The sequence below is a fragment of the Mus musculus genome, chromosome 7 (assembly GCF_000001635.26).
Source record: "Mus musculus strain C57BL/6J chromosome 7, GRCm38.p6 C57BL/6J".
NCBI lineage: Eukaryota > Metazoa > Chordata > Mammalia > Rodentia > Muridae > Mus > Mus musculus.
The window spans coordinates 19,093,829-19,118,969 of NC_000073.6; the positions used below are offsets into that span (position 1 = coordinate 19,093,829).

Below are 25,141 nucleotides of genomic sequence, written 5' to 3' on the forward strand. Positions count from 1 at the left end.
CAATATCTCTGTTGTGGAAAGGAAACCGCCCCGCAGGCCAATGGAGAGTCCAATAGAGACAACCAATGGCTTGAGTGGGAGCTAGAGGGGAGGCAAAGCGCACGAATCAGGTTGAAGGGTGGGGCTTAGGCATCCAGCCAGTAGGAGAGAAGCAACAAGCCACCAGAGACACCACCGCCCCCCACCCTCCCCCCCAGCTGTGACCCAGCTGTGCCACTCAAGTTTGGAAAAAAGTAGGGGGTTGGGCCAGCAGCGGGCACACCATCTTCCCACTGCGCCTGCGCAAGCCACGCGCATCCGCTTTTTGGACCGACACTCCAGAAAAGTTGCTGCAAACTTTCTAGCGCGATTCCCCGCCCCTCCTCCCAGCTAGATCCACCGCCTACCCGCGGGGCCGGGAATTCCGAGGGGCGGAGCACGGCGCGGAGATGGGAAGGGAGGGGGCCCTTCAAGGGACCCGGGAGATGGGAGCGGCTTCGCGCCCTTAACCCTCCGGACGGCCCATTACCTTCTCCGTTGCTCTGATAGGGAAACTGAGGCCCTGAGTCAGAGGCACACAAGGGGGGAAGGCCAAAAGCGCGGCCAGAGACGGAGGGAAAACAAAGAATCCTGACAGCCCGGGAGGGGGGCGGACACACAGGGACAAGGACAGACCCGAGTGCAGAGCTGGGTCTAGTCTTTGGGAGGGGGCCAGAAGACTGCAAGGGGACCGGGGGGGGGGGCGGCGAGGAGGACTGGGCGGAGGAGGGGGCTGGGGAAGCCCGCGGGAGGCGGCAAAGGAGGGAGGAACTTTCCAAAGTTGCCAAACATGGCTACCTCGCCTGCGGAGCCGAGCGCGGGGCCCGCGGCTCGGGGGGAGGCGGCGGCGGCGACCGAGGAGCAGGAGGAGGAAGCGCGCCAGCTTCTGCAGACTCTGCAGGCAGCCGAGGGGGAGGCGGCGGCGGCCGGGGCGGGAGATGCGGCGGCGGCGGCGGACTCTGGGTCCCCGAGTGGCCCGGGGTCTCCCCGGGAGACCGTGACCGAGGTGCCCACTGGCCTTCGCTTCTCGCCCGAACAGGTGGCATGCGTGTGCGAGGCGCTGCTGCAGGCGGGCCACGCCGGCCGCTTGAGCCGCTTCCTGGGCGCGCTGCCCCCGGCCGAGCGCCTACGTGGCAGCGATCCGGTGCTGCGCGCGCGGGCCCTAGTGGCCTTCCAGCGGGGTGAATACGCCGAGCTCTACCAACTTCTCGAGAGCCGCCCTTTCCCCGCCGCCCACCACGCCTTCCTGCAGGACCTCTACCTGCGCGCGCGCTACCACGAGGCCGAGCGGGCCCGTGGCCGTGCGCTGGGCGCTGTGGACAAATACCGGCTGCGCAAGAAGTTCCCTCTGCCCAAGACCATCTGGGATGGCGAGGAGACCGTCTATTGCTTCAAGGAGCGCTCGCGAGCGGCGCTCAAGGCCTGCTACCGCGGCAACCGCTATCCCACGCCTGACGAGAAGCGCCGCCTGGCCACGCTCACCGGCCTCTCGCTTACACAGGTCAGCAACTGGTTCAAGAACCGGCGACAGCGCGACCGCACTGGGACCGGCGGTGGAGCGCCTTGCAAAAGGTGAGGGGGGAACCGACCCTCCTTCCTCGGTGGCCGCTGGAGTCTGCGCAAGTGACCCTTCACATCCCTCTTCGGTGGCGTCGGCGAGTGCATAGGCTGAGCGTGGAGAGACCAGGCACACCCTGGGTTCTCTGGGCATCACTGCCTCAGGGGCAGAGGTTGTTCCAGCTACTTCTAAGCTGGGAACGCAGTGCCAGGAATGGGGGGGGGGGCGGGGGCGGGACGGGCAGTGAGAAAAGTGAGGTATCCCTGGAGGAGCGGTAGTAAGGAAGGGAAAGGGGCCTTTGTCTAAGGCACCCAGGGTAGGGACCCGCTTTTGGGGCCTCTGCAACCTGGCCCCTCGGTAACCATTACTTACACCCACCCCCACGCCCCCTCCAGCCCAAACAGCGTGGTCTGTCGCTTGTCTTTGTTGTGAAACGTGAACCTTCTCCGGCTCCGGTTTCCCTGTAACCCAAGCCCTTCCCCTCCCACCTCAGCGCCAGGCCTCTAGCTCTGGTCTCTGACGCCGTGGGGGTGGGGGGTGAGGAAGAACTGGAGTAAAAGCTGCTGCCTCACTCCGCAGCCACGCGCCTGCCGACCCAGGGGACTTGGGGCAGTCTGGGTGCTCGGCTGCAGGCCAAGGCGACTGGAAAACTTTCCTCCAGCTTAGCATACCCGCCGCGCTGTCAACCCCAGCAGGCTTGTAGAGACCCTGGGATTTGGGTGGGTTCTTTGAAGGGCTAAAATAGTTAATCGGAGCTTGGGTTGCCTCTGCCCCTAGGGCGATGAAACCTTCAAACCTAAAAAAGACGTAACCCTTTTTCCTTCCAGCGAGTCTGATGGGAACCCCACTACGGAGGATGAGTCCAGCCGCAGTCCAGAGGACCTGGAGAGGGGTGTGGCCTCCATGGCTGCTGAGGCCCCCGCCCAGAGTTCCATCTTCCTGGCGGGGGCCACCTCTCCTGCAACGTGCCCTGCCTCCTCCTCTATCCTAGTGAATGGGAGCTTCCTGGCCGCCAGCAGTCCCCCAGCAGTGCTCCTCAATGGTAGCCCAGTCATTATCAATAGCTTGGCCCTAGGAGAGAACTCCAGCTTGGGGCCCTTGCTACTCACAGGAGGAAGTGCCCCTCAACCACAGCCCAGTCTCCAAGGGGTCAGTGAGGCCAAGAATTCTCTGGTCCTGGACCCTCAGACAGGAGAGGTTCGACTGGATGAGGCTCAGTCTGAGGCCCCTGAGACCAAAGGGGTTCATGGGACTACTGGAGAGGAAATCCCAGGAGCCCTGCCCCAAGTAGTCCCAGGCCCCCCACCTGCCTCCACCTTTCCTCTGACCCCGGGAGCTGTGCCTGCTGTGGCTGCTCCTCAGGTTGTACCGCTCTCCCCTTCTTCTGGGTACCCAACAGGCCTGAGCCCCACCTCCCCACGGCTGAACTTGCCCCAGGTGGTGCCCACCTCTCAGGTGGTAACCCTGCCTCAGGCTGTGGGGCCACTCCAGCTGTTGGCAGCTGGGCCAGGCAGTCCTGTGAAGGTGGCAGCTGCAGCGGGGCCTACCAATGTGCACCTGATAAACTCTAGTGTGGGAGTGACTGCGCTGCAACTTCCCTCGTCCACTGCTCCAGGTACCCTTTCTGCTTTCTTGGGGTCTGAGTGGGCTTGGGGAGCAGGTGTCTCCCACCTGATAGTCTCTTGGAGTTAAGCCTACTGGCACCCCTGCCTGCCACCCAGCATCTTCCACTCCACCTCTTTTCTCTACAGGAAACTTCCTCCTGGCCAACCCTGTGTCTGGTAGCCCCATTGTCACTGGGGTAGCTGTGCAGCAGGGCAAGATCATCCTCACTGCCACCTTCCCCACCAGCATGCTCGTCTCCCAGGTCCTGCCTCCTGCCCCCAGTCTAGCCCTGCCCCTGAAGCAAGAGCCAGCTATCACAGTGCCTGAAGGAGCTCTCCCAGTGGGCCCCAGCCCCACCCTCCCAGAGGGTCACACTCTGGGGCCAATCTCTACTCAGCCACTGCCACCTGCTTCTGTTGTCACCTCTGGCACCAGCCTGCCTTTCTCCCCGGACTCCTCTGGCCTGCTTTCCAGCTTCTCAGCACCCCTACCTGAAGGTCTGATGTTGTCACCTGCAGCTGTGCCAGTCTGGCCAGCAGGGCTGGAACTGAGCACAGGAGTAGAAGGGCTGGGGACACAGGCCACCCACACTGTGCTGAGGCTGCCAGACCCTGACCCCCAGGGACTGCTTCTGGGGGCTACAACAGGGACTGAGGTTGATGAGGGGCTAGAAGCTGAGGCCAAGGTCCTGACCCAGCTGCAGTCGGTACCCGTGGAGGAGCCCTTGGAACTGTGACTGCCTGCATTTAACCACTTCTTCTGACAATGGTGTCAAGGTGCTAGGACAGGAAGAGGAACCCTCAGTAAAGTGGCTGCAGTCTGAAGTCCCACACTACAGCTCTCCTACCTGGATAAGCTATAAGCCCTACAGGAGCTACAGGGACCACCACAGGTCAGGGAACTGTCCTCCTGATGGCAGATCTTGTTACAGCCCTCTCCTTGCTCTGCCTGCCCAATATGTGTGGGCACTAGGGGTCTTGACTTGGGCTTTGCCATCCTCTACATAATACTAGTGTGAGAAGGCCCTGCCAAGTGGCTAATTTCCAGATGGCACCCTCACTATAACACTATTAATAGCCCCACTGATACCCATTTCCCAAAATTTCCTGAGAGACCAGGGTGGCCTAGGGACAGCCCTTCCTGTTGAGGAGGGCTGATGGGTGTACAGGGCCCTTCCCCTGCTTCCCTGGACTTGAGCTCCAGGATCCAGCCCCAGACCAAAGATTTCCCTGTTCCCTAGGGCAACTCTGGCCCCTTTGTCTAGTTTGTATTGTAAATCTTTATTTTTCTAGGATATGTTATGCCTCCATTTCAATTAAAGTCAAGTAAACAGACAACAGAGCTATTGAGGGTAAGGGTTACCTGCCAGACAACCCACCCAAGAGAGAACTGGGGACAAAGCCCAGCCAGAGGCTGTGGCTTGTTTTCTTGTTTGGGTTGTGAGATGGGGATCATGTTTTATATAGCCCAGGCTGGTCTCAGATCCCATCTTTCTGCCTCAGCTTCCTGAATGTTGGAATTATAAACATGGGTAACTACATCCTAAGACTGGATTTCTGAGGTAAAGGGTTTGAGTTCAGACCTATAGGCTTGGGGGGGGGGGGGGCGGGGGCGGGTGTCAAAGTATAGAAGCAAAATGCTTATGGAATTGATACGTGGAAAGCCCACCCATGGCCAAGAGATCCTGGACATAACATTCCTTCTCCCCCTGTTGGTAAAAGAGTTTCATTCTACATAGAACAGGGGAGGATGCAGTGAGATTGGGGCTGAAACCATGTGGTTCTGGGGGCAGAGGGAAGCTCTGCATTTCATCTAGGGCGCCCATCCTATAAGAACAGATGTAGGACAAGCTAGAGGGCGGGGCTGTGTGCAAGGCAGAACACAAAGCCTTGGATCAGTAAATACATTTCCTCTCTGGTGCTGAAGCTGGGGCACTGGGCAGGGGACCCACAGCAGTGGGTCTGAGGTTCAGGGGAAACAAATGTTAGAGGACCTGGATGCTAAGCAGGTGGCAGAGCCCAGCAGGACTGCCCCTCTCACTGGCAGTTAGGGGTGGGCAGTGAGGTGAGGCCCAAAGACACTTGGGCCTTCTCAGCTAATAGCTGGTAGAAGGGCTTGGGGGTCTCCCCATCGTCGTCCTCACTGCTGGAGTTCTCCTGCTTCACAATGCGGTTGTTCTGGCGGCTGAACCTGCGTGCCTTAGTGCTGGGGACAGATGGAGGTTCCTCACATTCAGCTCCCAGGTTCCCCCACTATTTCTCTGCCCCCCAGCAGTGACCAATCCTGGGCTTGAGGGAGGCAGAACTCTCTTTGGTCCCATTGGGGCCAATCTCTCCTTTGGGCCTCCAGGGGCAAATAATCTAGACTGGGCCCTGCCAGGTGTCCCTCACACAGCTGTGAGGGGTTTGGCTAGTCTAGAAATGAGCAGGAATGAGCTCTTGATGTTGATGGAGGTCAGAATTTGTGGAGGATGAATAAGGTAAGAGACAGAAGAGACCAAGCAACAGGAAAATAACTGAGATGCTCTGTGTGTCCAAGCAGAAGTGGAGGCAGCAGGTCCAGGACCCAGGAAAGCTCATTCTTACCTGCTGCAGATGGCACTCTTTACCTGTAACCTCCCAAGTTGTAAAACTTGTGACCTGGGGCCTGGGGAGATACTCAATGAATAAGAACATGTGCTCTAGGCTGTGAGTTTGAGTCACCAGTACCCATGTAAAGAACTGTGTCTGGCTATGTGAACCTACTTTGAAGCACTGGAAATGAAGGCAGGTGGATCCCAAGAACTCACTGTCCAGTCATCTGGCTGTTAGGACAGTTTCCCATTCCATGGGAGACCTTGCCTCAAGGCAATGAGGCAAAAAGCAAAAGGAAGACATCTGATGCCCTGTTCTGGCCTCTGCATGCATGTGCATGCAACACACATATACAGAGAAAAAAATTGTGTTTTACAAGTCCTCAACCCAGCAAAGCCCCAACCTGTTAGCAAAGTCATGAGGTTCTGAGTGAGGGGTTGGGGTTACAGGTTGGGGCCCATAGTCTTCCCATGCCTTCTAGAAGGTACTTCTCACCAGTATGGTTTCTTTTCCTCCAGAGTCATCCCTCGCCACAGTTGAGCCAGATCCTTGGTGGCAGCTGTGGATGCAGTTCCAGGACAGGCTCTGGTACAGGAAGGAAGAGGTCACAATGGCCACACCATAGTCCTTTGCCATTGTTTCTCTCCCACCAGCTTTCCAGTACCCTGTTACACTCTAGACTGATGCAAGGAGGATACACACATATCTCCCAAAGAGTGAATGACCTGCAGCCACCACTTCCAAGGCTCCAGAACCCCCTCACCCCCCACAATCAGCCCCACTCCATACACACACGCACACACCCATCCTTCCAGTGAAGGCAACCAGCTCCTGGTGCTGGTACTCATCCCATAGTGACAGGGCCAGGGCTGGCACCTGGCCTAAGTCAACCACATGGAAATGAGACTTCTAGGGCAACTGGCAGGACTGAGCCTGTACCTCCTGAGGACAACCTGCTATCAATGTGGCCTAGCATGCAGGAGGTGATAGCTCAAGAGAGAGGCAGGACTGATTCAGCCCAGATTCAACCTCCTGATGGCAGTTTCCTTGAAGATGACAAAGGCCAATTAATTTCCTTTACCCTGATGTCTCAAGTTGGCAGGAGGGTCTGCCTTATAGGATGGGAAGGCTCAGCAGTGAGGCCACATGGCCTTGGGGTGCACATATATATAAACCTTTAAAAACCTGGGTAGCCTCACCCACCGGATGTACTGCTTCCGGTTCATCCTGCAGAACATGATGAAGCCATTAACACACTTTTTCTTCACCTGGCCAGGGCAGGCTTTTCTGCTGTCTTTGGGCTTCACGGGGCCCTGGCTTGCCTGGACCTTCTTGATCTTCTTGCTGGCTACTGGCAGGCCAGAAGACTGGCCAGTAGGTGTCCATGTGTAGTCTCTGTCCTCATCACTTGAGGTCTGTAATCCCTCAGGGTTGGCCTGCTGCAGGACAGAAGGCTGAGCAAGGGAGAAGACCCCTGTCCTCCTTGGGTAGGTGGCCACCCCTCTCACCTCCTCCTGTCCCCACAGAGACTCTGTGTCTGTGGACTCTGAGCTGGAGCCACAGTTAGACAGCACCTTGACATTCTCACTCAGCGACAGGTAGCAGTGGTCCAGTGAGACAGAGGACTGGAAGTTAGGTGGGCCTGTGGGGCCTTCAGAGGATACTTCCTGGATCACATAAGAAGACACTAACTATAAGATACTCAGGACGTTAGAAACAGCTTAGGTTAGACACCCTAGTCTGTCTCCACACCCCTGGAAACTCAGGAACCTTGGCTCTAATGTCCCAAGTAAGGGCCTTGTGGCATCAATGAAGAAACTGGGACTAGAGCAGAGTGCCTTAGCTGGAAGACACAGGTGTTCCCTCCCATCTGCACGGCCATAGCCTCAGCACCAGTCCCAGGTGATTAGTTCTCCCTCTCTCCTGCTCCCTCCTATGGCTAAGCTGGAAGCCAAAACAAAGTTGGAGGACACCAGTGGATTCTGTCTTTATGAGTTTCAGGCATCGTGAGGTCCAAGATGCAACGCAACTACCCACTTTGGGTAAACCCCATGCTCAGGGAATTGAGACTTATTTGCTCAGCTAAATTGATACACTCCTGTAATCCAAGCTCTCTGAAGGCTGAGGCAGGAGGACACTGAGGAAACCATGGGAGGTGAGAGAACCCATCCCCCACCCCCACCCACCCCACCCTGCTTGAAGAGCAGCTGTGATCTTAGGCAGACCTTTTCCAGGCCCCTCATGGGCAACAGTGAGCTCAAAGGTGGGTGGTGAGGACAGAGGTTGTAACTCTGGGAAAGATGAAGGTGTGGGGTGCACAGTCAGGGAGACAAGCCAGGAAGACAGAACCTACCTTCTCTTGTGGGCTCTCCACTTCACAGGTAGCAGGTGAAGACTCCAAGAGACCTGTGAGCAGAGCACTAGCAGGACTAGGCTTTCTGACTGCACCCAGACAGCCCCTGCCCTGCATTTCCATTGTCTCCCCTTTAGAATTTCCTAGCCTGTGTCCAAGTCTCATTCATAGGCCAGCTAAGGGCACAGTGACAGGTTTTTGGAGCCTCCCCCTCACTACATGACTTAGTAGTCCCTGCATTGTGAAGAGCTGTAGGCCCCTCAAGGCCCTCTGGGAGTCCACTGAGCTCAACTCAGGCCCAAGTATTTTTGGTGGGTGAGTATCCCCATGTTTTATGAATGAATGAGGCTCCTCCCATTCCAGTAGCCCACCTTCAGTCAGAAAGTAGGTGCCATCTTCTAGGACATGATCCGGCAGGATTTTGCTTGGGGAGCTGAAGAGGGAAGAGCTGACTCCTAAGATCTCATTCAGGTAGTCTGCCACATGCCAAGTATTGATCTGGGAAGACCCCAAAGCCAGCGGGCTCCCTGCAAAGGATCATGGCACTCAGGTATGCAGTCAACCCCCAATGTAGCAGCAAGCTTTGAGGAGATAGCGTCAGACACTGGGGAAAGGAGATTGCCATTCGGAGTCAAGGTGGTATAGAAAATTAAAAGGCACATTGCCTGGCAACACATCAACAACAAAAGAGGAAAAATCATCACAGTATGCCAGGGCCAGCAGATTGACCGTAGTGACCCAAAGCGACGTGTTTAAAAGGTTCTGCAGTAGCTGGCTCAAGGAAAAGCAGGGATTGATTAGCAATGCCTGGCATAGCAACCAGGGGCAAAATGACGCTAGGCATAGTGTTTTCCATCCCTGTGCTTAGCAGTTCCCCAGTCTTCTTCCTGCTTTTTTCTGCCATGGAAATCCTCTGGTGAGAAATGTTCAGAAGGCTCAAAGCCTACAAGGAGAGGACTTGTAATCACCATTGGGGCTGTCCTCGGAGGTCCAAACAGGAAGCCAGGGGTCAGAGTCTGGGGCTTCTTTGTCTGCCTCACTGGAAGTACACAAGAATAGCTTCTGCCTGCAAGAACTGGAATCAGAGGAAGACACAGAGCGCTGGACTGAGCTCACATGGCTAATTGCATGAAACTCCAGGGAATTCAATCAGCTTAGCTTCTGCCCCCACGGAGCTTCAAGGCTTGTGTGGAAAATGAACTGGTAAACAGATGCTGACAACAGAAGGGAGCCTGTTGGGGAGATTCTAAGGAAGACAAGAGGGCGAGTAGGAGAGTAGGTAGTTTCCCAAGTAAATCAGAAAGGCAGATACTCCAAGTAGAGGGACAAGGTCAGCAAGCTCAGAGCAGGTTGTGTGGGGACTGAAGAACATTTAGGCTGTTTAGTGGAAGACTGGTGGTAAAAGCAAGAAAGGGTGACATGGTGAGACAGGGTCACATTCTCCGATGCCAAGGAAGAGGTTTGGGCTCTACCTTGGGCCAGGGGTTTTCTAGCCCTACTGATCAGTCAAAGTCTATATTAGAGACACACTCAGCAGATAAGAACAGGCTGGGAGGGGACAAGAGGTATGGAAGATCAGCAGGTGACAACCACCAGTTTAGAAGGTGGGAAGCCAGACCTGCCCAGGAGCCTGCACCAGTCAGCATGAAGCCGGGCCCAGAGTGCCATTCAGAGAGCCCTGACAGAGAATGTGAAGCCACTTCTCATAGTCCGCTGATACAGTCCCAGCCAATGACACCCTGGGGTTTCCTTACCTGACACAGGGCTGTGCCCTGGTGAGGAAAAAGGACCTCTGAACCTTGATGTCAGCATTGGGCTCTCCACCCTGGACTTCTACAGCATGATCACCTGGAGGAGGGGGTGTCAGAGTAAGGTAACTATGCCTGAATGTGGGCCAGATTCCAGGGCTCCAAGACAGGGGGCAAGGAGAGGGACCAGGCATGGTGCCTGGGTGAAGCTGGAGTGCATGAGTCACCCCAACATTGACTCATATCTCTATCAGAAGCTGCCAGCAGATCAGATCTTTAACATGGTGTCACAATGCCATGACAATAAGATCTCATGATGGCACATAAGAGTTCTGGCCCTGTCCCCAGCCCTCTAAGTCTTTTACTGATTTACAACACCACTAGGCCAATGGGTTAGCCCAGTCACTGCCATATGAAATGGCATGTTTAGTGACAAGTCACATAGCTAGCAGAAATATGCTGCCTCTTCTGGGACCAGGGTATTCTAGCACCCCAGAAAGTCTGGATGGTCCTGGAGAAGTGGGGAATTGCATCACTGGAATGAGAATTTAGTCACTACTGTGTCACAAGCACCAATAGCTCATGGCCTGGCCTAGAGGGGGTACATGAACAACAGGGAAGCATGATGGAGAGGGACTGGGTGCTTGGCAGCCTTAGAGGGAGTTCAAAGCCAGGACTTACATTCCTGCCTGTTCTCCTGTCCTTGTGAGGCATTTCAACCCCTTCTCACCTCTGATACAGTGACAGACAAGGGACAGTCTGGCTTCAGAGAAGTCCAGTAGACATATGCTGCCCCATCCCCAGATTTGAGACCTGAGGTGTATACACAAAGGTGACCCCAATCTTGTCCCTCTCTTACAGAGCCTGACACAAGAAAGGGGAGCTGGGAATGAAAGCCCCATGATGTGATAGGCAGTGCCATCCCATTTGGTGATATATGCCTAGGTGATAAGACTGTCCAGAGCAGTCTGTGAAAGAGCACAAATAGACATGCACGTGTACACATGAGTGGGGGGTGGGGAGCAGAGAAAGAACACATGCAAATAAAAAAGGAACTTCCTTCTAAGGAAAGGCACCAACTTAGGATGTCATAGGCAAAGATGTTCTGAGCCATGTCCAAGAACACCAACTGGGCCCCTTGTCCATCGCCTTCAGACACAGATGGTTCAGTTGTGGGGTAGGTGCTAGGGCTGAGGACTCCTGGATAGGTGGCACATTCCTCATTTTCTTCCTTTAGGCCTGGATGTATGGTGTTAGGATTTTCAGCCTGGTCCAGAGCTAGAGAGCGTCGAGGATTATAGGGCCAGGATGGATGCTCTGAGAGAATAGAGACAGGAGTCAGGGGGCTTGGTAGAGGCACTGCAATGCCTCAGAATTTGGCTCAGATAGGGAATTCTTCTGCTCTGGGATGACACATCCCAGAGCATTGTTTGTCCTGGTGCTCCCAGAATCCCAGGTGTGCCCAGCTCTTCAAATAGAGCCCACCCTGTGTGCAAAATTCTGAGGTTTTAACAGCAAAGTGCAGTTGGTATAACATGCCACACCAGGCCACTTCCAAACACTTAGGAAGTCTCTAAGCACCTCAAATAATTGCAGTGTACAGTTGTGACTAGAGACTAGTGGTTAGGCAGGCCATAGTCCCACTTCACAGGTATGTGCACTGAGGGCCTCAAGGGGTTGGGAAGCGAGGGTGTGGTGAGGCTGGGCTAGAGCCAGGACTCTCAGACTCTACACCCCAATCCTGCTACCACCCTGCCTCCCGATGCCCTAGCTCAAGGAAAATATGATGACAGCAGCATCCTACTTGGGCCTTGCCAGTGCTTCTGATATAAGCACTGCTTGGCAGTATCTGCTCAGGCTTTTCTGTAACCTTGAGAGGGGCTGGACTGCCGCCTGTCTCAATGAGGAAGAAATGAAAGCCCATGAAGGCCTGGGAGTGGACTCAGACATAGATTGGTGGGGTCTGACGCAGTGTGTTTCTAGAGAAGGAGCCTACTCTGTAACAGTAGTTCCTGTGCTTCCATAGACCACACATACCTGACACTCGGGTAAACTTCTTCTTTCGAGGTTTTGAAGAGGTGCTCCAAAGGCTTGGCTTCTGAGAGCTGGAGGGAGTGGAGTGTTGCTGCTGTGTCTGGCCAGCAGATGGGTTCAAACCTGGCCCTAGGAGCGGAGAGTCACAGATTAGACCCCACTCCTGGTCTTGCACATCCTCCTCCTCCCAGACAAGGCTTTCCTACCCTGGGTAGGAGGGAAAGTTTTCAGGCAGACGTTACCAACAAGGGAACTGAGGTCTATTGCTGCACAGCCAAAAAGTCAAAGGATAGGGCAGGCAGCACTTAAAGGGTTAAGGCAGAAAGATTGCTGCAAGTTTGACACCTGTCTGGGCTATAAAGTAGGATTCTGCCTCAAAAGTAAAATAAATAAGGAAAAAATAAAAACAAAAGCAAATTAATGTGAAGGATGTTCCCAGGTGGAATCTTCTAGTACTTCTCATGTCCACCCCTCTGCTTTGCCCCACAGACCTCATATTTCTGCTCTGGCCTCTGTGCCCGCAGCCACTTACCATCTGAGTGTTTCACACCAATCACTGTATAGTGCTGGGTAGCTGTGAGCTGCAGCCCTCATGTTGTTTGTATTAACATCTCTGATTCCCATGACAAACACAGAAGGAAATTGCTGGTGGGGTCCTAAATTACAGATTTCGGGACTGAAGCCTGAGAGGCTATGGTCACAGCAGAGTCTGAATCAGGATCTGGCTTGGGAAGGGCATGCATCAACCCACTCAGTGCAGCATCTCCTCTAGTCACATCTGCTGTTTGCATATCCCTAAACACTCTATGTTTCCTCACACCCACATGCTCTTGCTCAGGGTGGTTCTGCAGTCTGGCAGGGTTTCCTTATGCTGTCCTTGAAGGCCAACCTTCTAGGCTTCCTCCTCCAAATTCCAAAACACAGGGTCTGTATTTTGCTTTGTTTCATTGAGACTGGGTCTTGCGCTGTAGGTTAGACTGGGCTGGATCTCATTGTGTATCCTAGGCTGACCTTGAGCTCAATGCAGTCTTCCTGCCCCAGCCTCTGAATGCTGAAGTAACAGGTATGAGCCATTATGTCTGGCTCTCCTACAACACCTCTCTCCTGTACACCTCTCTGATGTAATCCCCTTCCACAGGAAGGGGAAGGTAGCCAATTGGTTTCCCTGACAGTCAGGACAATGTGGCATAAAGGCATTGGAGGTGGAACTGCTTACCCACAAATCTACCTTTGCCATTGCTGCTGTGGAGCTTGAGCAAGGCCTTGGTCATGTCAATGTTTCTCTGGAGGTACTGGATGTAGTGCAGGACACGCAACAGGATCTCCTTCTGTACAGAGACAGGGTTGAAAGTGGGACACATTGCCCACCTGTCATCCCAGCCCCTCCAGAGGCAGAGGTAGCAGGATCATGAGTTGGAAGCCAGCCAGGATGCATACTGTTTGATCCTGATTTGCACAAGGGTCAGGGCCCAGGACAGTGTGAGGCTCCTGGGGAACTGAGACAGGAAGTCTCAAACCCCACTCTCCACACATAACCAGCAATGCAGCATCTGGCAGAGCTTCACCTATTCTGCTGTCCAGCCCCTAACTTGTCCTAGAGAGCCAGCTGAAGACTGAGGGTGAATACAATGGGGTTGAGAGACCTAAGGAGGCAGAGCTGGAGCTCAGGGTCACTAGCCTCCTGATCCCAGTTGTTAGCATATACTGTTCGGCTTCTGGCTTTTTGCTTATACTTAGTTCCCTGTCTGGCCCTCCTTTTTTCATAAGCCCCGTCACCTCCCCATTCTTCCCCTGAGCTTCAGCATGGACACCTCCTCTTCTGACTATCTGGCCCATGCTGGGTCAACTTCTCAGCACTCTGAAACACCCTGGACTTCTTTCCACCTCGACATTTGCCACACTGCTTTCTGTTATCTGTTGCCATGTTGATCTCTCCCTTTGACCTTGAGCTAGTTGAATCATGACTTTAGCTAACTCATTTCTGTATTTTAAAGGCAGAGAATGTTGATGTGGCTCGATTTCTCACAGCACCCAACAGGCTGGCCTGTAGCCAGACATCACCTACCCCACTACTACCATTAAATACTTCCTGAGCTGCTACTGGAAACAAAGCTAAAAGCAGTACAGGCAATATGCCTTCATGGACACACAGCTCAGTTAAGGACAACAGACACTAAACAACTCAAAAATCATCAGCCAGTCATTTTTGTAGCACACCTGTCATTTCTGTAGCACACCTGTAATCCGTGCTCAGGAAGCTGACACAGGAGAATTGTAAATTCTAGGACAATACCAAGACCCCATATAAAGAGAGAGTCAAAAGATAGACTGAGAGACACCTCCCCAACACAAGACACAGTGTGTGTGTGTGTGTGTGTGTGTGTGTGTGTGTGTGTGTGTGTGTTTTAAAAGCCTTTTAAAAAGGCATAGTCAACGTTTGAATGAGATTGTCTTCAAGGGGGTCTTAAGGAATTGAAAGAGAAGAAAGCGTCACTCAGAAAAAAGCAGTGAGTTGTCTTTCTTAGATTGGCAGGTCTAATGCCAGGCTTGGAGCGCAGTTACAATGAAGCCTCTGCTGCTGTGAAGAGATACATACAATTGTTCCATGCAAAGGTGCTTAGATTCCCATCCTTGATTTCAAAATAGAAGACTGCTTCTGTTTTTTTGGTTTGGTTTGGTTTGGTTTGGTTTGGTTTGGTTTGGTTTTGAAAAAGGATCTCACTGTGTACCTCAGGCTGGCCTGTAACTGGTGATCCTCCTGCTTCAGTCTCCCAAGGGCTGGAATTACAGAAATTAGCTCCATACCCAGGTAAAAGGCTCAGTCTTCATGAAACATGACCTGGCAGCTCAAGAGGTAGGTGTAACCCCAGAGACCATCTCAAGTTATAAATAGGTCTTAAAACTGTTACAACAGAGAGATTTTGGTCAACAGACATGCTGAACACAGAGTGACCGGGTGACTGAAGGACTGAAGGCACAGGACTTTGGTAATCTGCTGTCTTTTTTCTTTTTCTTTTGAGGCAGGGTTTCTCTGTGTAGCCCTGGCTGTCTGTAGACCAGGCTGGCCTCAAACTCAGAAATCTGCCTGCCTCTGCCTCCCAAGTGCTGGGATTAAAGGTGTGCGCCACCACGTCTGGCATGGCACAGGCCTTTGGATGATGTGTTCTCAGTCATCCTTACTTTCACTCTGCCTGCACCCCCCCCCACTCCCCTCGGGTACTTATACACAATCCATTCCTTCAGGAATTTCTTCCTTTTTGTTTTGTTTTTAAACACATGGATTTTTGTTGTTGTAGTGTCTTTGTACAGGATCTTACTATGTAGCTCTGGCTATCTCTGTATTAGGCTAGCTTTGAACTCAGAGAGCTCCACCTTCCTCTGCCTCTGCCTGTTGGGTTTAAAGGTATGCACCAACACACCCAGCCTTCTTCATGAATTTCTTAAACTAAAATGTGAGCATATCCAGGGCTGAAAAGTCAGTTCAGCAGTTAAGAGCAGTTCCCAGTACTGGCATGGGGGCCCATAACTCCCTGTAACTCTAATTCCAGTAGATCTGACACCTTCTTCTGACCTTTACAGGCACCAGGCATGCCCATGGTATACATGTGTGCATTCAGGCAAACATTTATACACCTAAAATAAACATAGAATTCTTTTTAAGTGAGCATGCTGCCAGGTGTGGAGCTGCACACCTTTAATCCCAGAAGTAGGACATAGACACGAACAAATCTCTGACTTCTAGCCAGATCTACACAGAGAAACCCCGTCTCAAAAACAAAAGCTATTATTTTCCTTTTTAATTTTTTTGAGACAGGTCTATTATATAACTCTGTCCTAAAACTCACTCTAGACCAGGCTGGCCTTGAACTCAGAGATCCGTCTGCATCAGAGATTCTGCCTCCCTAGACAGGCCTAGAGATAATTCAAAGGAAGTGGACATCTTGTCAGTTGTGAAATGCTAGACTCATTCCTTGAGGGCAGGAACTGTGTCCTTCTCTTCTCTGGCTTCTCAGGATCCTATGACATCACCTATACATACCAAATATACAAATGCTTGAGGACATGAAAAAATTTCCCCATAGTCAGCAACCCAGTTCCAAAGGCAGCCACATCCTAGTCCCATGGGTGTGAATAGGCTGCCTTATATGGTAAGGGAACTTTACAGACATCATTGAGCTAAGGACCTGGAGATGGAGAGATTACTTGAATTATCCACATAAGCCCAAGGTAATCATGATCTTTGTAAGCCAGAGGAAGGCAGGAGGGTCAAAGGGAGAGAAGACCATATGAGAACAGAGTAGAAGAGACCTTGTTGATGTTTTTCAAGGAGTGTGAAGCCTTTGAAAGTTGCCAAAGGAAAAGATGATGTGCTCTCTCCTGAGAAGAGAGAGAGAGGAGAGAGAGGGGGGAGGGAGGAGGGGGGAGGGAGGGAGGGAGAGAGAGAGAGAGAGAGAGAGAGAGAGAGAGAGAGAGAGAGAGAGAGAGAGAACACGAGAACCCTGTCTCTTTGAACCCAGGGTCTTGTGTGTTTAAGGAAGTGCTTTACCACCGAGCTACCATCCCCAGTCCACTGCTTACATTTTATTTTGAAACAAGGCTTAAAAAGTTGCCTATGCTATTTTAAACTCACTCTGTAGCCCAGGCAGGCCCTGCACTTTCAATTCTCCTGCCTCAGCCTCCTGGATGCTAGAACGAAGCACATGTACCACTAGGCCACACTTTTGTCTTCCCTCTGCACCTTTTTATCTTTCCTCTAGAGCTTGCACAGGCCAGGCAAGAGCTCTGTTGCTAAACTACATGCCAGGACATCATTTCTGTCTTGAAGTATCATTTAGGAGCAAGAGTTATCTTTGCTGTTTTTAACAACTGAGAAACCCCCGGGGCTGAAAAAGAAGTAGAGTCTCAGGCTGCAGCTGTGAGGGCTCCAGTGTTGATGTGTGACCTCTGCCTCTCCTTTTTCCACTACCAGTTCCCTTTGCCTCTTTCTGTGTGTGTACATGCATGCTTATGTGGGTGTGCACGTACATGTAGAGGTCAGAGGTCAGTTTAAGTGTCATTCCTCAGGGGTTTGGAGACAAAACAAACTGTTGGTGTGTTTTGGTTTTGAAACAGGGTCTCTCAATGTGACCTGAGCTTAACTGGCAAATTTAGGCTAGACTGGCTAACCAGTACAAGCATGTACTGAGGTACCTACCTCATGTTACATGGCTTTCTGTGGGTTCTGGGATGGTGTACTGGTTAGTTTTGTGTCAACTTGACACAGCTGAAGTTATCACAGAGAAAGGAGCTTCAGTTGAGGAAATGCCTCCATGAGATCCAACTGTAAGGCATTTTCTCAACTAGTGATCAAGGGGGAAAGTTCCCTTGTGGGTGGGACCATCTGGGCTGGTAGTCTTGGGTTCTATAAGAGAGCAGGCTGAGCAAGCCAGGGGAAGCAAGCCAGTAAGGAACATCCCTCCATGGCTTCTGCATCAGCTCCTGGTTTCTGACCTGCTTGAGTTCCAGTCCTGACTTCCTTGGTGATGAACAGCAGTATGGAAGTGTAAGCCGAATAAACCCTTTCCTCCCCAATTTGCTTCTTGGTCATGATGTTTGTGCAGGAATAGAAACCCTGTCTAAGACAGATGGGGACTCAGGTACCCATGCTTTCGTAACAAGTTCTGACTGAACTGTCTCAAGCTCCTGTTCTACCCACCCCACCTCTTATTCTGAAAGAATCCCACAGGACTAGGGGTATAGTTTAGTGGTAAAGCACTTGCTGACCCTAAGTGAGGAACTTGGCTTCTAAAAAAAGAATCCCCTATGGGATCATGGACTCCCAGAAATTCCTGTTCAGAGCATCATGGTTACTCCTATTTCCAAGTTCATCTCTGAGAGGGTCTGTGTGGATTTCCCAGGAGAGGCCCCCACTCATTGCTCTAGCACCCTGCCTCCCACCCAACTCCTCTCCTTCAGTCCCCACACCTTGGTGTACTTCTTGTCTCTGGTCTTCATGGTCACAGGGATCAGCAAAGCCAGCTCTCGAAGCTTGTTCGTGTGGTTTTTCTTATCCTTCCTGTTTGGGGATAAGAGCCAATTTTGGTTATGACACCTAGAATTAAACTTAGTTTCTTTGGAGACAAAGTGATCATACTGCTTCAGCCTCTCAAGTGCTAAGATTACAGGCATGAGCCACCACATCTAGTTTTTAAGGTACACCACCTGCCCCCAAACCTTCAGTCTCATGTCAAGACTGTCCTCTGCCTCCATTCTGGGACAGGCAAGACAGGGCCTCAGGCATCATGAGAACTTATCATTCTCCTATATTATATTCTGTGGATCAATGAGTCCCCAAATCTTGCCCATCTTCCACCTCCCTCCAGCTTTTGTTAAACCCATAATCCCTGCATGGCTGTCTTCACACCCTTACAAGGCTCTCAGCCTCCTATCTGGCCTCCTTCTTCCATGTTTTCCGAGGCAGCAGCTTTCCTGAAACATAAATCTGACCTTGCTGCCCCCTTGTTTCACACCTTGAAGGAAATGCCATTGAGATGAAGCGACTTTCTTTCTTTCTTTCTTTCTTTTTCTTTTTCTCTGTTTCTTTTTTTAAATAGGATCTTGCTATGTAGACCAAGAGGGACTCAAATTCAGCAATCCTCCTGCTTTAGTCTTCCAAGTGCTGGGATTACACGGGTACACTGTAATCCTGGGAGGGTCAAGTTTAAAGGCTCTGTGTGGCTCACAGTACCATTCCTTTTCTGACTCTTTCATACTCACTGAGTATCACTACACAGGGTAGGCGAGCTCAATGCTCCTGTATTCTCTCACTGTGTCCAATGGGCTATGCCACTCTGGAAAGTCAGTGTGTGCTTGCTAAAGACCTCTCAATACAGGCATGAAAGCAGTTGACTTGTGACAACCAAATGCATAATTCATGAGATACCCACATTAGAACATACACAGCTCCACCCTTCCCCCACCAGGTGGAACCATAAAGATGATGTCCTCTCCCACATTACACACCACCCCACTGCTCCCGTGGTGCTTGTAGTGCCCTAGATCTGCATTACCACCAATTCTCCTCATGCTGTCCTCAGGGTCTTCAGTTGCTAGCTCTTGTACCCTGCTCCCCCCAAAATGGCCTACCCTGTCCACACCAAAACAACCCTCTGTTCCAGGTTTAACTCCACTTGGCATCCAATCTCAGGTTCTCAACCTTGCACACCAAGAACTGTACTGATCTAGCTACTAACCACTCCATCTTTGACATTTTAAACCTAGGCCTGGTATGAATGACTGTACAAGTCAAAAAGCCATCAGGCTGGTTCTAATGAAGGTAAGGAGAAGTGTTGCTTGGTTACAGATGCTGTAATAGCAGGCTTTGACCTACAAAATGAGTGGCTTGTTACCTGGAACTACAGCCTAACCAATGAAGTCTTTCCTCAGGAACTAAATCTGGCCAGAATCTAGTCTAGAGGATAAGAGAGGGTGAGAAGGAACAGGTAAAGCTCCAGACAGAGGGAACATGTGGAAAGGCCCTGTGTCATAAAGGAGCAAAGAGAACTCAAGGAAAGTAAAACCCAAGCATGGGAGCTAAGCAAGCAAAGGAGACAAGACTGGAAGAGAACATGGGTGAAGCAAGGTCCTACAGGCTCACAGTACAAGCCATGCCCTGATATCCCTGAATTCTTGTTTAAATGATCCAGCAAGTGCCTTATTATGCATAAGCTAGTTTTAGCGAGGTTTCTACCCATCAAAACCAAGAGTCTATTATTAGAAAGATTCCTTATCTAGAAAGGGGAAAACAAGAGACTGAACTGTTGACCACAAAGGTTCTAAGAAGCAATAGGCTTCAGGACACATGCATTTTCATTTCCTTCATGACCTTCCTTCTGAGTGAGCACAGTACCTGCATAGAGGACCACAGCAAAGAAGGTGCTTAATTGTAATGTTAATAATGGATAAGGAGGGGTGTATTGACATCTATTAAGGGGAAAATAGTACAAGGCAAGATGACTTCAAATATTTTAAATATGTCCAAACTGGATAGATGGAGAGGGAATCCAATCCCTCTGTATGAATTCCCCTTTCAGATTCCTACAGCTGAGGATATAGATCAGTGGTAGAGGGTTGCCTGTCATGCATGTCATGCACAAAAGATTCCTAACATTTGGTGTTCAATGGATGAATGAATACATATTGTGAATGAAAGAAAGGAAGAAAGAGCATTTAAGAACCTTAGATTGCTGCTCTTACAGGGGATCCAGGTTGCAATCCCAGCACCTAAAGGTGGTTCACAATTCTTTACAACTCCAATTCCAGGAGGCACCGCATGAACATGGTGCATGCACAGATATACAGTCAAACAAAACATGGACATACATAAAATAAAGAAAAGAATGTCATATGGGAGATGTAGTGTAGGTATAAAGAAGTTCCTTAGCATTTGACATCAGAAAGCCCAGGTTCATACCCAGCACTCAAACAAACCAAACAACAAACAAAAACCAAAGCACATTAGAGCTTGAAATCACCTCAGAACCGTCTCTGGAAATGAAGGACTATACGCACCTACTTCCTTGTCTGGTGGTTGTAATAGCTATTAGATACAATGGAAGGACTAAACAAACAGTCTAGAAACAGTGTTTAGTAACACCTTGTTGCTACTATTGTTCAGAGTGGGTAGAGCTGCACTGAAGGTAGAGAACAATTACCTGTCAGTAGGACTTGGAGATCTAGCTCTGTGCTGATCAGAGAAACATGAGAATTTGTCTGAACCCAACATCTGCAAAGAGGGAAAAAAATTATTAGTGACCTTTGGGACTCCAAAGTGAATCAGCCAAGTAATGTACGACCTTCCCTACCCCCATGGTACATTTTAAAAAGCACCTAGAGTTCCTAAAATAGGACATAAATATGGGTTCAGGAACCTAAATTAAAACCCTAAACTCTAAATAGAAAATCATAAATCCCAAATGGTAAATTTAAGCTCCTAATAATTGAATCAAAAAAAAAAAATCAGCAAATTTCCAGACATTGATCTCAGAATTCAGATATCAATAAGGGGATGCTAGTGGGCTGGAGAGATGGCTCAGTGGTTAAGAGCACTGACTGCTCTTCCCAAAGGTCCTGAGTTCAAATCCCAGCAACCACATAGTGGCTCACAATCATCTATAATGAGATCTAGCGCCCTCTTCTGGAATGTCTAAAGACAGCTACAGTGTACTTACATATAATAAATAAATAAATCTTAAAAGATGCCAAAGGCTGAAAAACAGACTGTCTAGCTTGAAAAGTGTGGCTTAAGACCTCTAGAAAGGAGTATGGGGGTGTTTGAGACAGGGTCTCTCTGTATAGCTCTGGCTGTCCTAGAACTCACTATGTAGATCGGACTGCACTTGAACTCAGAGAATTCACCCGGCACTGCCTCGCTAGTGCTGGAATTAAAGGAATGTGTCACCACACGCAGTAGATGATGATATTAATAGATGAAAAGTGACTTTAAAAATTCCAAGTGAGGGCTGGAGAGAGATGGCTCAGCAGTTACAAACACTGACTGTTCTTCCAGAGGTCCTGAGTTCAATTCCCAGCAACCACATGGTGGCTCGCAACCATTTGTGATGGGATCTGATGCCCTCTTGTGGTGTGTCTGAAGACAACTACTGTGCACTTATATTAAATAAATAAATAAATAAATAAATAAATAAATATTTTAAAAAATCCCAAGTGAGAACTGGGCACAGAAGCTGATGCCTCCCAGCACTCTGGAGGCAGAGGCAGACAGAGCTCTGAGTTTAAGGCCAGCCTGATCTCCAGAGTGAGTACTAGGACAGCCAAGGCTACATAGAGAAATCCTATCTTGAACGCCCCCTCCCAAAAAAACCCTCCAAAACAAACAAAAAAGCAATGGCTCAGAGATTAAGAGCAGTGGCTGCTCTTCCAGAGGTCCCAGGTTCAATTCCCAGCACCCATATGGCCACTCACAACAGTTTGTAGCTCCAATTCCACAAGATCTGGCACCTTCACAAACATACATGCAGACAAAATGCCAATCCACATAAAATAAATAAATATTTCTTTAAAAAGCCTAAAGTAAGAGCTGAATAAATGGCTCTAGGTTAAGAGCACTGACTGCTTTTCCAGGGGACTTGGATTTAATTCCACATGGTGGTTCACAATTGTCTCTAACTCAAGTTGCAGAGAATTGATGCCCTCTTCTGATTTACCCCAGAAATTCCATGCATGTAGTACACATACATACATGCAGGCAAAACACTCACACATAAAATAATAAAAAAAAAAAATCGGTTCCCTCTGACAGAACTGGCCGCCCTATCTAACGTAGTAAACAACGTGAGGCAGAGCCTTATCTCACTCCCTCACACAATCAAGGGGTTAAAAAATAGATCACAATAAAAAGAAAAATGGGAAACTGGAATTTCAGATTTGTTTAAAAAAAAAATCTAGGGCTGGAGAGATTGGCTCAACGGTTAAGAACACTGACTGCTCTTCCAGAGGTCCTGAGTTCAAATCCTAGCATCCACATGGTGGCTCACAACCATCTGTAATGAGATCTGATGCCCTCCTCTGGTGTGTCTGAAGACACACACTACAGTGTACTTACATATAAGAAATAAGTAAATCTTAGAAAAAAAATCTAGCTGCCCCTGATTCCCACGGATTGAGGGGGCCCAATTAGGCCCGGTCCGTGGCAGCCGGGCAGTGGTGGCACATGCCTTTAATCCCAGCACTTGGGAGGCAGAGGCAGGCTGATTTCTGAGTTTGAGGACAGCCAGGGCTACACAGAGAAACCATGACTTGAAAAACTAAAAAGAAAAAAAAAAGAAAAAAAATCTAACCCGGACTGGTGGCCTATCCCTTTAATCTCAGGACTCTGGAAGCAGAGGCAGCCAGATTTCTGTGAGTTCCTGGCCAGCCAGGGCTATAGAGTAAAACCCTGTCTCATTTAAAAAAAAAAAAAAAAATCAGACAAAAGCAAACAAAATCCTATGCCACCACTAAACAAACTAACAGATAAATAAAAAGTCCTGGATGAAACAAAACAAAACAAAACAACCAAACAAAAAAGCTGGGCATGGTGGCATATGCCTTTAATCCCAGCACTCGAGAGGCAGAGGCAGGCAGATTTCTGAGTTCGAGGCCAGCCTGGTCTACAAAGTGAGTTCCAGGACAGCCAGGGCTATACAGAGAAACTTTGTCTCAAAAAACAAAAACAAAAACAAACCAAAAGTCATGGATGTGCAAAATGTTGACTATTGAACCTCAAATAGGATTACACTCCTAATATCAAGATCACAAACCACTAACTGCCCCCCAACCCCCACACAGTCTCACCTTATACCAGCTCAGGTTTATGTAGTCAGGCTGGACTCCAAATCATAAAAGGTTATATGTGTGAATTACCACAGCCAGCTCAGACCACAAGCCTTAACACTGAAAACCCCAAATCCTAGAGGAAGGATATCCAGGGTATAAAAAAAAAAGAAAAAAGAAAAACCCTCACCACCCCAAATGTAGTGGGAATACCCAAGGGGTGCTTCCCCTTCTCAGAAGAGAAGGAGAGGGGCACTGGGGGAGGACCTACCAGAGGGGTAGGAGGGACTGAGAGGAGAGGAGGGCTGATATTGGGATGTAAAGTGAAAAAAAAATTTTAAAAAGATTTATTTATTTATTATATGTAAGTACACTGTAGCTGTCTTCAGGCACCCCAGAAGAGGACACCAGATCTCACTACAAATGGTTGTGAGCCACCATGTGGTTGCTGGGATTTGAACTCAGGACCTTCATTAGAGCAGTGAATGCTCTTAACCACTGAGCCATCTCTCCAGCCTCGAAAAAATAATTTTTAAAAATGTGTTTCATGTCCTACAATAAATATCTCTAAACTCTAAAACTGTCCCTTCAGATCCTCACATTGTGATTTCCTTCTTAGAAAACTTAGACCTCACGCATGCATCCCACTGAGACCTGGAACCCTAAATTGACACCTATACGCAATGAGTAGCACGACGACTCCAGGCTTTAAAATTAATTCTCAAAGACCCAAGCCGTGCCCACTCCAGAGCCTATTTTCCTGCTTTGATGGTCTCCACTGATACTGAAAAGCCCCAACCCTGTCAAATTAGACCTCTGACCCTCCGAACGTAACCCCTGGAACCCCAAACTAAGATTTCCAGATCTCCCGTCTTCAGCTTCCAAAAGCCGAGCCTCGAACAGGAGACCCCATGTCTCAAACGCCACTAATAACTTTCCAGAAACCCAGCCTGGATTCCCTCAAACACAAAGTCTACCCTCAAACCGGTCTCGAGCTCTGGGGTCCCTCTCCATCCGACCTAGAGCTCCCTAGGGGGTCACGGCCGCAGGGTGTGACTCTGACGACTCCTCACCATCTCCCCGCTACCTCAAGCCAGCTAGAGCCAGGGCGTCTGCCGCCCCACACCCGTTGGTCACCAGCACTCACCTCAAGATTTGCAATATGGCGTTAAGCCTCGACTTCTGCTTTGGCACTGGGCTCACGCTTCGACAGTCTGAAGGCTCCGGCAGCGGCTCGCGCGGCTCCCGCGGCTCGCGGGGTCCCAGGGATGCAGACCGCGTGCCTCCCGACGCGCAGACCGAGCGAAGAATGGCAGGGCGCGAGGCTGTGGCGCGAAGGCACCAGAGCGCCTGAGGCGAGGCCACGCCCCCTCCACGTTCCCGCCACGCGGTGCCAGGCACGAGCAGAGGAGCGTTGGAAAAGGGCAGTGCGGCGAGTGCGCACGCGCACCCGGGGCAGGGCACGGGCCACAGCTCCGACACGTGCTCCCGCTCCCGCGCTCGCAGCATCAGCCAATCAGCTCTTGCTCCATTACCCGCCCTTTCCTCAGGCCACGCCCTCTGTTTTGCCCCGCCCCCTGACCTATTTACCTCAGACCCCAGCAGGATTTGCCAGGTGTCCGCAAGCGCGAGGTGTCTGTACTCCCCCTGCTGGCCCTCCTGTGTCCCCATCCGACCCTTTCGCTTTAGGGCGCATCTGCTTAAAGACCACTGTGTGTCAAGTACCTTGTTCAGGCGGCTAACTTCGCCACCTTTCCCTGAAACGAGGCTTTGTAGACCCCATGGAAATGCCAGTTCCTGTAGCTGCAAACAAAGTAACCTTTAGTGTCTGAGTGTGGATCCAGTCTTGCTATATAGCCCAGGCTTGCCTACTACTTGTAACCGTTTTGTCTCAGGTCTGTCTGGAACGCAAGGAATGCACTACCTTGTAACTCAGGTT

General features: G+C 50.5%; 2 protein-coding genes across 16 annotated transcripts; one reads left to right on the forward strand and one right to left on the reverse strand.

Moving 5' to 3' along the window:
- Positions 1 to 715: 715 nt before the first annotated feature.
- Six5 (sine oculis-related homeobox 5) lies at positions 716 to 4,721 on the forward strand. 2 transcript variants are annotated; one of them, NM_011383.1, is made up of 3 exons: positions 716 to 1,590; positions 2,404 to 3,191; positions 3,328 to 4,517. In NM_011383.1, exons 1-3 carry the CDS (start codon positions 809 to 811, stop codon positions 3,915 to 3,917), a joined length of 2,160 nt encoding a protein of 719 aa, NP_035513.1. In that variant the 5' UTR covers positions 716 to 808; the 3' UTR covers positions 3,918 to 4,517. The 2 variants fall into 2 exon arrangements, with proteins under 2 accessions (NP_035513.1, XP_006539757.1); XM_006539694.4 differs by lacking the exon at positions 716 to 1,590 and adding an exon at positions 1,592 to 2,295 and having other exon boundaries at positions 3,328 to 4,721.
- Bhmg1 (basic helix-loop-helix and HMG-box containing 1) lies at positions 4,443 to 24,703 on the reverse strand. 14 transcript variants are annotated; one of them, NM_001370812.1, is made up of 14 exons: positions 24,350 to 24,516; positions 20,583 to 20,653; positions 17,854 to 17,944; positions 13,118 to 13,217; positions 11,893 to 12,018; positions 10,936 to 11,172; positions 9,862 to 9,955; positions 9,076 to 9,182; positions 8,479 to 8,634; positions 8,108 to 8,160; positions 7,263 to 7,421; positions 6,958 to 7,193; positions 6,250 to 6,339; positions 4,443 to 5,386 (listed from the first exon to the last, which is right to left on the reverse strand). In NM_001370812.1, the coding sequence occupies exons 2-14, from the start codon at positions 20,651 to 20,653 to the stop codon at positions 5,218 to 5,220; spliced, it is 1,689 nt and encodes a 562-aa protein (NP_001357741.1). In that variant the 5' UTR covers positions 24,350 to 24,516; the 3' UTR covers positions 4,443 to 5,217. The 14 variants fall into 14 exon arrangements, with proteins under 14 accessions (NP_001357741.1, NP_001357740.1, XP_011249058.1 ...); XM_011250756.2 differs by having other exon boundaries at positions 5,071 to 5,386; positions 6,958 to 7,190; positions 7,329 to 7,421; positions 13,106 to 13,217; positions 24,350 to 24,703; XM_011250755.2 differs by having other exon boundaries at positions 5,071 to 5,386; positions 7,329 to 7,421; positions 13,106 to 13,217; positions 24,350 to 24,703.
- Between the last annotated feature and the right edge of the window lie 438 nt (positions 24,704 to 25,141).

Bases quoted from the DNA above. Each gene is read 5' to 3' on its own strand.
- Bhmg1 (NM_001370811.1), bottom strand. From the start codon at position 20,653: ATGTTGGGTTCAGACAAATTCTCATGTTTCTCTGATCAGCACAGAGCT. The intron at 17,945-20,582 runs GTAATTGTTCTC...ATCCCCAAACAG, and splicing joins TCTCCAAGTCCTACTGACAG to GAAGGATAAGAAAAACCACA. The intron at 5,387-6,249 runs GTGAGAAGTACC...ATCTGTCCCCAG, and splicing joins GAGGAAAAGAAACCATACTG to CACTAAGGCACGCAGGTTCA.
- Six5 (NM_011383.1), top strand. From the start codon at position 809: ATGGCTACCTCGCCTGCGGAGCCGAGCGCGGGGCCCGCGGCTCGGGGG. The intron at 1,591-2,403 runs GTGAGGGGGGAA...TTTTCCTTCCAG, and splicing joins GGTGGAGCGCCTTGCAAAAG to CGAGTCTGATGGGAACCCCA. The intron at 3,192-3,327 runs GTACCCTTTCTG...TTTTCTCTACAG, and splicing joins TCCCTCGTCCACTGCTCCAG to GAAACTTCCTCCTGGCCAAC.